Here is a 16,278-nt window from a genome sequence, read left to right on the forward strand (position 1 = left end):
TAGTTAAAGTCCGGACTTCTGCTTGACCTTAACCTTAAAAAGGCCAGTCATGCTAAAAGAAACCTCCAATGTTGCTGAATTAAAACAATTCTGCAAGGAAGAGTGGGCCATAATGTCTCCAAACAGATGTGGAAAAACTCATGTGAAACACTCATTGCCAGTTACAGAAAATGCTTGATTTCAAATGCTGTTGCTGAGGGTGGTTCAACCATTACAAGGTTTCGGGGGCCATTACTTTTCACACAGGGCCAGGAAGCTTTGAATAAACCTTTTTTCCCCTTAATAAATAAAATGTTTACTTGGGTTATCTTGGGCTCATATTTGTTGAATGACTTTAAACATCAAAGTGGGGAAAACTGCAAAAAAAAAAAAAAAAAAAAAAAATGTTAAGGGGGGAAATTCTCCAGGGCACTTTATATACAGTAAATAAATTCCATCTAATCTATACATATATCTATGATTATATATAGATTCTTATTTTTCTGATTTTATTTTAGGTAGGTTTTTCTTCTACTTTATTTTTCTTTTACTGTATATCAACTATTTTATCTTCTATCCCTTTTATTCAATTATAGTATGGATAGTTATAATTTTAAAACGTTTTCATTGTGTAGTTCACAATTTTTCTTGTTGTTTGCTGGACTGTATATTAATTTGTTTGATTTTTTTTCAGCACAGAATTACTAAATGAAAAATATATTTTTCATTTAATTTGTATGGGTGTTTTATACTTTATTTTAATTTGTTTTCACCCAATGTTTTCTTCTACAAATGTCTTTTTAAAACCTTTTAAATACATTCCAATCTATTAAAAGGTTTTTGATTTAACGTACTATAGAAATGTATTCATATTTTTGACAGTCAAATTTTGATATTTTTCACATTTTCAAAACACTGAAATATTTCCTTTGTAGTATCTAAGACGTACATCATCCTTTCCCAAAAGAGTGGGGTCAATGGTTCATTTAAAAGTTTTTATTTGAAATGATTTTAAATACAAATAATATACTTTTTCTTTTTTTTTTTTTAATCCATTTACAATGCCAGTTCCTTTGTAAACGAGTGGCAGAAAGCGGAGGTGGAGGAGTCATTGGGATACTTCGAATACAATAAGTTTGTCACAGGAGGGGTTTTGAGAGAGAGAAAGAGAGAGGAGACGAGGGGCTACGCCAACCCGTGCAAGGATCCATTCGATATCCGACTAGTCCGGTGAATTGTCTCACTATTGAGGACAAAGACCGTACTAGTACTTTGATATGATGGATATCAAATAAATGCTCAAACGGATTGCCATAAAGGTCATCCCTGCACACTTCAGCACAGTGTCACATCACTGACGCTACATTCTATTGGCCAGCCGTATGTACACGCTACACCACAGGTGTCAAACCCAAGGCCCGAGGGCCAGATCCGGCCCGCCACATCATTTTATGTGACCCGCGACCGCAAATCATGTGCCTCTACTTTATGTTTCTTGCTAAAATGCCAAAATTGCTAATTGTCTTCACTTTTAAAAAGACTAAGGTTTTTTTTTTGGTCCATCTCCCCTTTAAAATAATAATAGTTGAACAGTTCTTTACTGATTTCAAAACTAGTTATGAATGAATGTGTTGTGTATATGTAATAATATACAACGATCATACATTTACATGGGTTCAGTCAGAACGGCCCTCCGAGGGAAATGATAACTACGACGTGGCCCGTGACGAAAATGAGTTTGACACCCCTGCACTACCCTATCACCGTACGGGCCGCCTCCTCAGTGGATCGTATGTACTCGAGATACAACTCACCCCCCCCAAAAAAAGCTGCCCTTCCCAGTTAACACAGCTTTGAAAGGACCCCGCCCCCCCCTGCCAAAAAAAAAATAAAAACATACATGTGGATTTTTACAAAACAAATAAGCATTGAGAACAAAAATAAATCACCCAGACAGGGTGCGCTAAAGGTCAACTACGCTAACAAAAAGAAAACAAAAATACTGCCGAGCTGAGAAGACCGGCGGGTGCATGGCACCCAAGTGGACTTTCTAAAATATTTTTGTACATTTCGTTTTTATTTTTTTTTTATCACTTTTCGTATTTGTAAGGCTTCTGCGGGCGATGACGACACACTGGAATGTGGTGCGACAAAAACCTACTATGTACTAGTGTGCAGAGTGAGAGAAGGACTAATGATGACACTATTAGAAAATAGCATGGTTCTTAATAGTGACCCTTCAAGTTCTATTATAAAGTCGATTTGGTGTGGTGTGCTGTCAAGTGATTGTGACAACTTGAGGCGAAAGGAACACAATTTGTTGTTGTTCTACACACATGGCCTCTCACAAGATGGCTGCTCCAGTCCCCATTTTATCGCACCTGTACACATTCTTACCAGGTTAGAAACCCACACACATGCACACACACACACATAGAAAAGAGGCGAGCGCTGGCGTGTTGGGAGAGGATATGGACCAGAGTGTACAAAAATGTCCCGGGCTGAGTCTTTGCGTCAGCGTGTGTGTGGAGGAAGTAAGGGACGGCAGGGGCCGGGGTGTGCGCGTGCTCAGTCGTTGTCGTCGTCATCGTCGTCTTCACTCTCCTCGATGCCGTCGCTGTCCTCCTGCTCCTCGTCGTCCTCCTCCGTGTCTGGGATGTCCCATTGGGGATGGTTGTCCAGCATGGCCTTGGCCTCGTGAACCTCCAGCTGTGCACAAGGCGCACACAAATATTTCACAGCGCAACACAAGCGTCTCTCACACTGCCTCACTCACCCTCTCAAATTCATTCCTTCACTCATTATCAGACAAGCTTTCATTCATTATTTAATTCTTAATTAACAACCTGCTGCACATCTACTCCTTCACCTGTTACATTCATTCACACGCTCACTAATGTTTGAATTCACTAACTCACAATCAATCACTCCCCCTTCCACTCATTCATTAAGTTATCCTTTTGTCACTCACTCACCTTGTCACATTAATTCACTCACATACTCACCCTCCCACACCAATTCATTCACTCATTCATTAAGTCATTCACTAAGTCACTCAATGAATTACTTCACTTAACATTCACCCTGCCCATCATTCATTAATTCACTCACCCTGTCACCTTCACTCACATTCACTCACTCATCGAGTCATTTAGCCTTTTGTCACTCACTCACCTTGTCGCAAATTGATTTCAACTCACTCAGTCACCCTTCCACATCCATTTTCTCACTTAATCATTAAGTCACTCATCAAGTCGCTCACTCATATTGTCACATATTCATTCACTTCATCACCCTGCCACACTCGCTCATTCATTTTCTCACCGTTACCTACATTCATCCACTCATTCATTCATTAAGTGACTAACCCTGTCACTCACCCTTCCGCACCATTCACTCACTCATGCAGTCACTCAACTCATCACTTCACTCACGAACCTTGTCACTCACTCACTGTTGCATATTCTCTCATCTTCGCATTCACTCACTCACCCTTCCAATATCATTCATTTATTCATGCATTTACTATGCTGCTTACCCTGTCACATTCATTCATTTAAACAAATTGATTCCCAATGTCACACCTTTACTCGCTTAACTTATTAATTCACCCTTCCACACTCAGTCATTAGGTCGTTCACTCGCATTCATTCCTCACCGCCTCACCCTAGCAAACTAATTTAGTCATTTGGTCATACATCAGTATGCCCATTCATCCCATCACATTCATTCATGAATCACACTCACCGTGCCACACACACCCTGGCACTCTGTACTCACAATTTTCCGCTATGTTAGACTGGGACACCTCAAACATTGACTGCCAATCACGTACACTCAGACAGACGTAGAGCTTTGAGCAGTCACCTTGAGTGGTTTGATCTGGTCCAGTCCCAAGTAGGAATCCGAGCGGAGGATGACAGAATATTGATAGTTGCCCGTTTTGGAAGGTGCCGGAAACTTCAGCTCCACCTGGACAAACACAGCCGCACACATTACAACATGACACATAGACATGAGTGAAACATCACCACAGGTGTTTCCCAGCGTAGCAGAAAGTAACAGAAACATTTGCCCAGCATTAACCTCAGTGCGTAATTTTTACAGCATTGAGTTCCATCACATACAGCAAAACGTGTCAAGATCACAAAATGAATGACGATGGCCACAATACAACAACAATTTCCTACGTGAAGGCGCACATCCCGCCCGTCAAACAAACAACGCACTAATTGGCGGTCGGACAGTTGACGGGTGGCTCGTTGTGACGCATCGACCTCATTAGACCTCTCAGCTGCGCTCAGTGCTCATTGTTGCGCACCCAACATGGGTGTCAAGTCAAGGCCTGGGGGCCACATCAAGACCACTGCATCATTTAATGTGGCCATCCTAAGCATTCTAAATGGATTTGCTTAATTTTGGCAGAAAATCTTTTTCTTCATATTAACCGCCATGAAAAACTTGAATATCAGGGTTCGTAGAGTTTTTTAGCAATAGCTTTCCATGACTTTTCAATGACTTCTTCATAACCTTTGACTTTATTTCCAAGACTGAAAACTTTACACATTTCAGCCAGACCACTGAAAATTATTGAGTTGCACAAAGCTTTGTCGAAAATGTTACTTTTCATTAACTTGTCAAAGACCTAAAAATGCATTTTCAATGTGACTGGTCGTCGAGCAACAGTAAACGCATTATATTCTGGATGGTTTAAAGAGGGTGAAGCACGACCCACCTCCTCAGTGTCCTTGAGCGTGCAGACATGGTAGGGCATGGACACGAGGGTCTGGTCCCGCCGGTCAGCGATGTAGAGCCACCACCACTCCTGTTTCTCCTCAGGGTAGTAGAGGCTGTAGGCGGCGTGCGTCACCTTGGACTTGGTCTCCAGCAGGGCGCGCTCTCTCCTCTGGATGCTCTGCTGCAGCGCCTCCCACTCCTGGGGTCACGATAGGATAGTCTGATTCATTGCGAGGGTTAGGGTACATTCTAGGATATTCTAGTTCATTATAAGGCTATTTATTGATAAGGTCAGGTTGCACTCTAGGATAGTCTAGTTCATTGCTAGGGTGTATTCCAGGGAAAGTCTAGTCCATTGCTTAGGTTAGGGCGTATTTTAGAATAGTTAATTGCTGTGGTTAAGGTGTATTTTGGGATAATATGGTGTGGAGAAAGAGTTTTCCTCCTCCCAGATTTCTTATTTTTTGCATGTTTGCCACACTTAAATGTTTCCCATCATCAAAACAAATTAAAATATTAGTCAAAGACAACAAGTAAACACAAAATGCAGTTTTTGAATGAAGGTTTTTATTATTAAGGAAGAAAAGAAATACAAGCCCACATGGCCCACTGTGAAAAAGTGATTGCCCCCTAAACCCTTAGCAGCAACAACTGCAATCAAACATTTGCGATAACTTGCAATGAGTCTCTTACAGCGCTGTGGAGCAATTGTGGCCTTCTCATCTTTGCAAAATTGTTGTAATCCAGCCGCAATGGAGGGTTTTTGAGCATGACCAACCTTTTCAAGGTCATGCTAGAACTTCTCAATAGGATTCAGGTCAGGACTTGGATTAGGCTTGGAGTCGCCTAGTCTTCATTTTGTGTTTTTTCAGCCATTCAGAGGTGGAGTTCCTGGTGTGTTTTTGATCATTGTCCAGCTGCAGAACTCAAGTTCGTTTCAGCTTGAGGTCACGAACACACAGGGCCATGTAGGTTTTTCTCCCTTAATAAAAACCTTCATTTAAAAACTGCAGTTTACTTGTGTAGTCTATGACTAATATTCAAATTTGTTTGATGGTGGGAAATATTTAAGTGCGACAAACATGCAAAAAAAACTAAAAAATCAGGAAGGGGGCAAACACTTTTTCACACCACTGTAGTTTATTACTGACGTTGTATTCTAGGATAGTCATTGTGATGTTTGAGGGGTATTCTAGGATAGTCTAGTTAACTGCTATTATTAGTGTGTATTCCAGGGTAGTCTAGTACAATGTTATTTGATGTATTTTAAGATAGTCTATTGCTTAGGTTAGGGTGCATGATAGAATAATTTATTGCTAAGGTTAGGGTGCATTCTAGGATGGTGTATTCCTGGGATTAGAATGTATTCTAGTTAAGTGTACAACTAGGTTTAGAGTGTACTCTAGGGTAGTCTATTGATAAAGTTTGGGTGTATTCTAGGAGTCTGGTTTATTGTCAGGATTAACATATGTTCTAAGACAGACTTGGTAGAGTTGAGGTATATTCTATTCTTTCGTATTTATTGCTAGCATTGAGGTATATTGCAAGATAGTTTATTGCTAAGGTATGGTCAGGGTGTATTCTAGGATAGCAAAGTATTTTATTGTGAGAGTTACTGTCTCGTGCTTCCTGACCTCCTCGTCGTCTCCAGCCATCTCGTCCACCTCAGTGTCGCTCTGCTTGTCGCTGTCTTCATCTCTCTCGCTGGGAGAGTCTTTGTTGGTCTCACCCTCGTCCGACTCGCTGCCTTTGTCCGAGATCTCCTCCTCCTCCTCCTTGGCCGCCGAGGCCACCTCCTGCCGCGTGCACAATGACAGCATTCAGCTGAGCTTATTTATGAAGACCGCGCCTCTGCGCGATAGTACAACTTACATTTCCCGCCACGCTGCCGTTGGCCTGCTTGCCTTTGACCGGTCCTGGCGTGGCCTTCTTCTTAGTGAGCTTTTTCTTCTTGGACTTTGCAGTCTTCTTGGTGCCTTTGCTCTTGTTCTGCCACACTTGCTTTGCTTTGACTTTATTCACATCTCCCTGATGAACAAGTCCCCCCAAAATGTGACACAACATTAGCACGGTTTTAAAGTTCCAGAAGGTGCATTTATGGAAAGCTATTTAAGCATTCATTTATAATCAAGGTTATCCAGCTCAAGGTCGCACGAGTAGGCCAAAAATGGCACTCATAGTGGAAACGTTTTTAATAGTAAGACACAGTTACTCTACTTTTGTGCCCTAGTCGTTCTACTAGTGGACTGAATAGCCTTAACTAGTGAGGACAAGGGGCGAACAAGTACATGGACCTTAAGCTAGATATCAAGAATAAAAAAATAAATACTCATACGGCTTTCTATTTTCATTGAAAGTTAGTCCTTACTGCTTCCTCTGTGGGGGCCCCCACCTCCTCTCCTGGACATGGCAAGGACTCCTGCTCTTTTTCAAACACCTCCTGCACACAAAGTACAGACAGTGTTAAGCACCTTTTACAGGCATTAAGGCAACAGCTCCCTCTGGTGTTCCTTACGGAGGTAAATTTTTGTATTTCAGTTGGGATAGGCTGCACCTCCCCCACCGCCCTAATGAGAACAAACGCTATACAAAATAGATAGCTAGAGCCCTAAAATATTTTTTATTTAGTAAAAAATATTCTCTTTGTTCATGTATCTATGCCAGTGATGCATAGTTACAAAGCGAACAATTAAATGTTTTTCCACTAGATGGTACACAACTTGTATCCACCGGTTGCCTTTCATACAACAGATTATGAGTAAATTGAGACGAGAGAGTATTTTGACACGAGTTTAACATGTTCCGTGACCAAGCTCGTAAATTAAGTTACTTTAATACCAAATACATTTTTCCAAATGAAATTAATTGAAATTTCATTAATCAGTTCCAGCTGCCCGCAAAAACAAAAACTTTTGTTACCATTTTTTAATGAAGAAAAATAGCACTGTATTGTATAAAAACCTAATAAACACAAATTGTTTTATGAAGTGTAATTACTGCATGTATTGTTTTACTGGATGTGTACCAGGATGCGTGGCGTAGAGAGTGGCGTGCGGAGATGAAGTTGGGTTGGCCGGTTAGTGTGTGTCAGCGTCTGGGCCTGAGTTGTGGGCTACAGCAGCCCCACTTGCGAGTGTTCTCATTTTGTATTTGTGTGTTTGTTCTGTTCAACAAACGGCTGAAAGTGCTTCAGGTACTGTAGCTCTCCTTGCCCACATGCGAGGGCATTACAGCACCTTAATTACTCAATTTCTTATTTTATTTTTTAAACTTCACTTAAACGGCATACCTGGAATGTTTGTTCATAACTCAAAATTAGGCTTGCCCCCCCCCCCCCTTTTTTTTTTTTTTTTTTTTTAATCTGCCAAGTTGTGGCTTGTAACTTGTAAAACCATTAAGTTGGGGCACCACTGTGTATACGTTTTGTGACTTTTTTTGGTCGTGTGCAATGAGATTTTTCGAATGTCACATATATGCCTTGGCTCACTATGTTTGACCACTGTATTAGATGCTTACCACCATTCGTTTTCTAGTTAAGGTGACCGTAACCGTGACTATGGAGCCTGCCGTGATGTTGCTGCTGTCTTCGTCGTCGAGGACTAGCACACGGATGGAGAGGGGAATCAACAGTCAATCCCCCAAACTGTAACTCTACTAGACATGCTTGTATGTTTAAAAGCTGACCTTGTAATTTGGTGTCCATAGTGATGTGAGGGAAGCTGCCGAGCACAGCCATAACCTCGTCGTATTTCTCTTCCCCCAGGAAGCGCAGCATGCTACGTCTGTCCGAGTCTTTGAGGCTCACCAGGTCCTGCAGACTCCGGACCTTGTACTTCTTGGAGATGCAGTAACGGAGATGCTCTTCCTCGAAATGGGGCAGCTGCAGCAGGGGTGACTTTGACTCCTGCAGGCCTTGCACAATCATCTGGGTCAGCTTCATGCAGTTCTCGATGGTGACCAGGCGAGGAGCGTGGAAACCTGGATGAAGGGAAGTCATTCTAATGACGCAGGCCACCTTTTCATTTAAAATTAACCTCAGCTATATCGTAGGTAATCGTAAGCGCACCTGCTATATCGCTTGTACAGTATGCTGTTTGTATGCGTTGCAGCTCCACTTAGGTAAAAGTACCAGTTGTTTGAAGGTTTTTTACCTATCGAAACAGCTATGCTAATTTCTGTAAACCTGTCTATGGCATTTTGCATCATACGGTAATTTTTTATTTTTTTACTTTTTTATATATATATATATATATATATATATATATATATATACACACAGTGGAGCAAAAAAATATTTAGTCAGCCACCAATTGTGCAAGTTCTCCCACTTAAAAAGATGAGAGAGGCCTGTAATTTTCATCATAGGTGCACCTCAAAATGAGGAGAGAGAAAAAGAAAAAAAGTAAATATCCAGACAATCACATTGTATGATTTTTAAAGAACATGCTGTCACCGATGTAAAGAGCGTAACGCAGCCGAACCAGACTGGAATGGAGCATCGCAGCGAGCAAAAAAACAAACAAACAAACAAACAAAAAAACAGTTTAGGACTCCCACCCCACACATTGAGAGATTGAGCCTTGTACATCTACAGACGCACAGCGGCGGAAACACTGCAACCCTGTATCGGGTTTGAGGCTCTACATCCCTTATATTGAACTGTATCATTTGTATTTAACTATTAAAAACAGAGTGTGATTGTCAAGGAAGAAGCGGGTTGCCCCAAGCAGGGGAAGTGAGAGAGACTAAAGGAGTGTGTGTATATTTTGAAAGGCGGCCTAGACCCCACTCACTGGTTGTACCCAGTGCTACGTACATCGCTCGCGTGCATTTTGGTGACAGAGACTGCTGGCTCCACTACTTCACCCACAGGCACATTTAAAATTATAAATATTAGTGCTATGAACAAATCAGTGGTGGTTCAGATTGACACGTAAATCCCCATGACTTCCTGTTGACTTGTACGCATTGTAGCTTCACAGAGATTTTCATTAAGTTTGAAAAAAATAAATAAATAAACAAACGAGCTCTCCACTGGAAGAGGCTTGCATTTAGCCTATCTCTCAATGAGCTGCACGGATAACATAGAAGCACAAGGGAAGCCCAAAAGGAGCAATAGCTGGAAAGGGCGAAAACGGCAGATTGAGCGGGAGAAGGTTTACCCAACACAGCGTGAAAGATGACTAGAGCGGTTAGGTAGCCGGCAGGCAAAGTAGCCAGCAGGGTAGCTGGAAATGTGGCAGCTTGGTCCAGTCCGCAAGGATTTATGGCACACAATAAGCACAAAACAGACCCGCGATTTTACCTGCAGCCAAGGTATAGCGAGGGATCCTGGTTAAAGTAAAGCAATTTTAAACTAAGAAGAAAAACTTTTCTGTACGCAGGCTCGGCAGCTAAAACACATTAGTCAAAACGTGCCAGCGCACTCTTACCGGTTCAATAGTTTTCAAATAATAATTTTGGACATGCGAGGATTCTGCACAACAGCATCGATACGGTCTCTCTTTATCATGGATGTTCACCTACCGCGGTTGTGTCTGGAACGTATCCCCTGCAATAAACGTGTTCACTGTTCTGTATTGCTTTGTGCTGACCTCCTCTGCTGTTGGCCATCATGGTGAGCTGACAGCCCACGTTGATCATCTCCTGGAGGAGAGCTGGACTCTTCCTCACCACAAACCTCTGATCTGAAGTGAACACACCCACCTCGCTCAGGTTAAATGTTGACTTCAAACGCCAGGACAAATGTAATAAAGTGACTGACCTTCCTCCAACTCCTCAGACACATCCATGCGTGCCAGGTGAGAGAGGACCAAAACTCGGGCCTTCAGACTGTATGGGTAGCAGAAGGGAGGCTCCTTCTTCTTCACATTGATGTTTCCCAACTCACGAATCAACTGCAAGAAGTGGGAAAAGGAAGATATAATTCAGTGAAGCCAATCACCCTTCTGTATGATTGTGCCAACACACTGCCCCATGTGCTATTCATTTCTATTTAGTGCATTTTTTAAAGGAATTTAAGTGCTGTGCTGAAAAGAATAATAGTGAAAATATAAGAATAAAGACAAAAATAAAATTTGATCCCAAACAATTCGTGAAATTTTTACTGAAATCTTAATGTGAGAAATTAAAATTTCAGTCCTTAAATGATAAAAAAAAGGGTGCTTTTTAAAAAAAGAATAAAGTTGGAATATTACAAAAAAGCTGAAAACTGTTACAAGAACTAAGTCAAATTTACAGGAGAAAGTCTTCATTTTAAAGAAGGCAGTCCTATATCATATGGGCCAAAAAAAAAAGCAGAGTAAAATTTTTACATAAAAATAATTTCATAACAAATAAGTCATAATAATGACAAAGTCTGAATTTTACAGAGGACTTTTTAATTAAACAAAAAAAAAAGAAATGACTTTTTTTTTTTCCAGAAAAAGTGAATTTTACAAGAAAAAAAGCCAAATAATTTTAGGAGAACAAAGTTATTACAAAGGGAAAGACGTTTCAATTTTTTACATTGATAAATTTGACGTTTACATGGAAAATCAGTTTTTACAAAAAATTTAGTTGTAATTCACAAGAAAGTTTGAGTTTCACAAGAGAAAAGGTCACAATATTACGAAAATTCAGTTAATTAAAGAGAGTCATAATTTCCATGGATTCAAGGTAAACTTTTGTGGAGAGAAAATTGATTTTATGACTAAATTGTAATATGACAGGAAAACAATTCTTAATTATACAATAATACATATTTTATTAAGCATTCAATTTTATGAGACAAAAGCCACATTTTGTGGATTTTGTTGGGGTGGAGTGGAAAAAATTAGAATTTTCAGATAATATATTTGGAATTTTTCTACAAGAGATAGAATCAAAGGAATTTATTCACTTGTTGTGAGGCTACCCATTTGCCACATCCAGTTGGGTAGAAAGACGGATGACCAGAAAAGAGGGTTGAGGAATGACGAGATTCTTACCTGTGGCACTTCGATGTTATCCGTGGGTCGGATGGTGGCTTCTTTATTGTTGCGTGGGTCAAACTCAAACGCTGCCGTCAGCACCATGGCTAACCCTGGAGAGACAATAAAAAGAAAAAATAATTATTCACAGCATTTCAAAATTCCAGGAGTTGGAAACTGTCCATGGGAATTAACGGGAATACGAATTTACAAAATTGATGGATGGCTCTTAATAGAGAACATACAGTTGGGAAAAATATATTTTAGCATATATCCCGACAAAAGATTTCATGCAAGTAGAGTTCTATATGAAGATCCATTGCCTGAAAGGGTTGAACAAAAAGCAGAGGCTAGGCGTGTGAAGTGTAATTCTTTTTTTTTTTTTTGCTCACTGTTGAATGGGACTTTTTGGGGGGAGAAGGGCTCTCTTTTCAATTAACATTCTGAATAGAACATTGTTGATATTGTTGGCTGGAAGCCGTACTTTTTTTGTTCATATTTCAACAGGTTGGGTCAGGAGAACGACTGATATTTAACTCAAGACAGTTATATGGTGGGGGGAAGAGGAAACGTACGCTTCATGTTCATGTTGGGTGTCTTGTACATGAAGTGCATGAAGAGCTGAGTGGTGTTGATGAGGATCTGGTCTCCGCTGTATCGGATGGAGCGGTACCACCACGTGCCCTGGAGTATACAAAAATGAGCGCAGCAAAACAACAATATACTTCTACCAATACAACATGACCACTTACCACTACAACAGGGAGGATGACCATGAAGGCCAGACCGTACACCAGCAAGACCTAAAAGAGAGCACAAAGGCTTTTTTTAAATTATTTTTTATACATATATATATATATATATATATATATATGTATGTATATATATATATATATATATACACACACATATATATATATCAGTTCACATCGCTAGTGCGCCCTATGATTCTTAAATGGATAAATGGGGGTTCACTGCACATAAACACATGTATCTGTTTAATAATGTCTTAGCTCTGACAAAGGATAAACACCAGCATTGAGTTTTTCTGGTCCACAATCCAGGCAGGCAGAGCGATACCAAAACTGGTGGCTGCAAAAGACAAACAGGTTTTGAAACAAGTTCAGTCTTCCATTCCATTTACTCAAACCTCAACTAATCATCTTGAAAAACAAATGCACACACGCTCACATGCACACACACACCCGCACACACACAAAGACCGCATACTCACCGCCTGGACCGTCCGGGTTGCCGTACATTTCCCAGTTTTTTCGGGATTGTTCATTGGTGAGACTGCGAGCAAATGAGGTACACTAAATACTCAAAGCCGCGTTTCTCAACTGAAAACGATTCAAGTGACACGTACGCGGCGTAAGCTTTAGCAATCCTCATGAACGTGGCCTCGTCCCCGCCTCTGTCCGGATGGAATTGGAGCGACAGCACGCGGTACTGCTTCTTGATTTCAGACAGCGATGACCCCTAGAGAGACACCCAAAAAATGTAATCACACTAATTTTCTTCTACTCCAACAAACATTAAAACAGGATTCCATCCAGTGATACCATTCACAACGCTGTCATTTCAAAGGTAAAAAGCTGTAATTAAATGAGAATTATCTCAGAATTTTAAAGGAAAAAAAATGATGGTGATTTAGTTCTGTTTTTTTACATCAATAATCAGGGATTTGGGAAAAGGCATTTGTTTTTAAAAATCTTACAGACCTAATAATCCATTGAGAATTTATTTTAAACGTTTATAAAAAAAAAATAATAATAAAAAAAATAAAAAAAACGCAGTTTTAAGAGGGTAATTAGACTGAAAAAATGATATTACAACCATAAACTAATATTTCAAGAAAACAGTTTAAAGCGTAAAAGTGGTAATATTACATTTCACGTATGGGAATAATACTGTGACGACAGAGAATACCAGTGAGAGAGAAACGCTTTTAGAAAGTGTTTTAAAATATATGCAGTTTTACCGGGTCCAGGCTGAGGACTTCATAAGGATTGTACTCCTGGTACTCCCTGTCCAGCTTGGACACTTTGTACGCAAGCAGCAGGAAGACAGCCCAGCCAAATAACAAGGCAGTTTTCCTGAAAACACACACAATGTTTTTTCACAGGTCAATGTAATGTTAACAGTATGACTTGGAAACAAGAAATAAACCGTTTTACGCTTGCACACAGAGCTAGCAGCTTGACCATAAAACATGACCATAAATGGGAATTTCAATTCATGTCGGTGGATGTAGATTTCTGTGATTTCAACTAATTTCAATATACTTCCTTGACACCAAGACTACTATCCTTATCGCACCCTGTAGGATGGCAAATAGCATCCGAAAAAAAAAAGTTTTAATAAGCGAACAGGCAAATTTGTAAAAGGGAAGAAAAAAAAAATTGTAAAAGGTAAAAAAAAAAAAAAAATTGTAAAAGGTAAAAAAAAAAAAAAAGGACAGGGAAAAAGTTTAGTTACAATGCTACAAAAAGTTAGAATTTTACTGGGGGGGAAAATATACTATCGAAAATGTTACGAGAGAAATTTTTTTTATAGAGCAGCAAAGTTACAGGAAAAAAGGTTAGTTTTTTTCCTAAAAAGAAAATCTATGTCACAAAAAACGTTATGCTATGAGAAAATATTTGCAATGTCACGAAAATGTAATTAATTTTAGTCATGAGAATAAAGTCGTAATAAAAATGAAATAAAGACATAAGATTGGTTAAAATGTTAGAAAATATAGCAGAAATTACTTTATTGAGAAACGATGGAATTTGTTTGTCAAAACCCAGATTATTATAATTTAACTTACTATTCCTACTAGTATTACTATTTTTCTCTTTTATACTCCTTGGTAAAGTTAGAATTATTATGTTTTAAAGGACAGAATATTTAATAGACCTCTTGTTTTGGCTCTCGTAAAAACAGAGGGTGAGTTTAAAGACATCAAGGAAAGCCCAGTATCTCTTTGAGCGTCATTCCAATCATCGTCTTCCAGGTTCAGATGTTTGGCATCCATGCGTGGAACTTGTTTCCATGACAATAGCAAAGGCCGCAGGCCTGCTCAGCATCAGCATCTGTTGCCATGACAACCCTCCCTCCTCCTCTGGCCAGTAAAGAGTAATCGGCGACTGTAAAGGAAAAAAAAAAAAAAAAAAAACGACGGAAGGAGACGATCAAAGGCGGCGTGATGACACAGCCGCTCGGAGGAGACAGACGCCGTCATCAGCCTGCTTACTGCAAACCATTTCACGCCGTCAGCGCACACAGCGGGATCATTTAAGAGGGACGAGACGGGAGCGGGGGGTGTACAGATAAACTGGGCTGAGTGGAAACAAACAAGAGTGAGGCAGGAATACTGAACACCAGGCCACTGGAAAGAGCACCCCAGTCTTGACTTGATGAAAGGCAACAAACATGTTGCTACAATCTGACTAAATAGCTAGAATTCTTTCTACAATAACGTACAAGTTTATACACTCAACTAAAAAAGTCCAACTTGGAGGAAATTTTACTTGCAAAAAGTCATAATGAGGGGGGGAAAGTAATAGTTATGAAATGAAGTTGTGTTTTTCTTGAGAATACAATCGTAACATTACGAGAAAAATGCATAGATACAGGGAACCGGCATTTATGGCAGGGGATATGTTCCAAACCCACTTGCAATATGTGTAAATCTGGAATATAGTGACGTCGCTGTCGGGCGGAAATCCCGTTTGTCCAAATATTATTACACACGTTTCAACAAATCGAAACGATTGCGCTGTCCCCACTTCGTCTGTTACTTTTATGCAACATTAACCAATTTAAAGTGGTGAAAACAGCTTCAGAAAAAACCTATTGACACTCTTGAACACTCAAGATGTCTGAGAAGTGTTGTGAAACTCCATTTCCTCGCTCTGCGAAAGCCATGCGACGTAATAGTAGACTATTTCAAAAGTCTGGATGTTTTTGCAAACAATAACGAGTAAAAATAATAATGTTAGACACTTCGTTTCAGAAGGACACTCGTCAGCCTTGGATGTAAGTTTCCATGCACATTAATAGTTGCATTAATACACGGGTTAGTCGGCTCATCATTTTATTCATTGCATCGCTCGTGGCTCTGGATCATTGAAAAAGATTTTGGAACGATGACGTTACACAGGTGTTTGCTTTTGTGGCATATTAAATCACGGGTGTCAAACTCATTTTCGTCACGGGCCACATCGTAGTTATCATTTCACTCAGAGGGCTGTTAAGACTGTGAACCCATGTAAATGTATGACTGCTGCATATTATTACATATACACAACAAATTCATTCAGAACTAGTTTTGAAATCAGTAAAAAAAACTGTTCAACTATTAGTATTTTAAAGGGGAGATTGGCCCAAAAAAAAGCTAAGTCTTTTTAAAAGTTAAGACAATTAGCAATTTTGGCATTTTAGCAAGAAACATGAAGTCGATGCACATGATTTGGATTTGCGGGCCACATAAAATGATGTTGTGGGCCGGATCTGGCCCTCAGGCCTTGAGTTTGACACCTGTTTTGGTAGCTACAAGGCCTGACAGCGATGATAAACATTTTAAGGAATTTGTTTTTGAGCCCTTCGACACACATTAAACACA

At 39.9% G+C, this 16,278-nt stretch overlaps 1 protein-coding gene across 1 annotated transcript in view; it reads right to left on the minus strand.

Moving 5' to 3' along the window:
- Positions 1-960: 960 nt before the first annotated feature.
- Positions 961-16,278, minus strand: part of sec63 (SEC63 homolog, protein translocation regulator) — a 19,982-nt gene continuing 4,664 nt past the window's right edge. The window contains exons 3-19 of the mRNA XM_061704658.1: positions 13,651-13,765; positions 13,036-13,148; positions 12,901-12,962; positions 12,700-12,758; positions 12,419-12,469; positions 12,242-12,350; positions 11,685-11,779; positions 10,481-10,613; positions 10,311-10,403; positions 8,401-8,694; positions 8,233-8,315; positions 7,085-7,156; positions 6,589-6,744; positions 6,351-6,512; positions 4,715-4,915; positions 3,847-3,951; positions 961-2,688 (exon numbers count right to left, since the gene is read on the minus strand). Of these exons, the coding sequence (XP_061560642.1) occupies positions 2,548-2,688; positions 3,847-3,951; positions 4,715-4,915; positions 6,351-6,512; positions 6,589-6,744; positions 7,085-7,156; positions 8,233-8,315; positions 8,401-8,694; positions 10,311-10,403; positions 10,481-10,613; positions 11,685-11,779; positions 12,242-12,350; positions 12,419-12,469; positions 12,700-12,758; positions 12,901-12,962; positions 13,036-13,148; positions 13,651-13,765 (2,044 nt within the window). The 3' untranslated portion in view covers positions 961-2,547. The remainder of the gene's footprint in view (positions 2,689-3,846; positions 3,952-4,714; positions 4,916-6,350; positions 6,513-6,588; positions 6,745-7,084; positions 7,157-8,232; positions 8,316-8,400; positions 8,695-10,310; positions 10,404-10,480; positions 10,614-11,684; positions 11,780-12,241; positions 12,351-12,418; positions 12,470-12,699; positions 12,759-12,900; positions 12,963-13,035; positions 13,149-13,650; positions 13,766-16,278) is intronic.

The sequence above is a fragment of the Phycodurus eques genome, chromosome 18, assembly GCF_024500275.1.
Source record: "Phycodurus eques isolate BA_2022a chromosome 18, UOR_Pequ_1.1, whole genome shotgun sequence".
Taxonomy (NCBI): domain Eukaryota; kingdom Metazoa; phylum Chordata; class Actinopteri; order Syngnathiformes; family Syngnathidae; genus Phycodurus; species Phycodurus eques.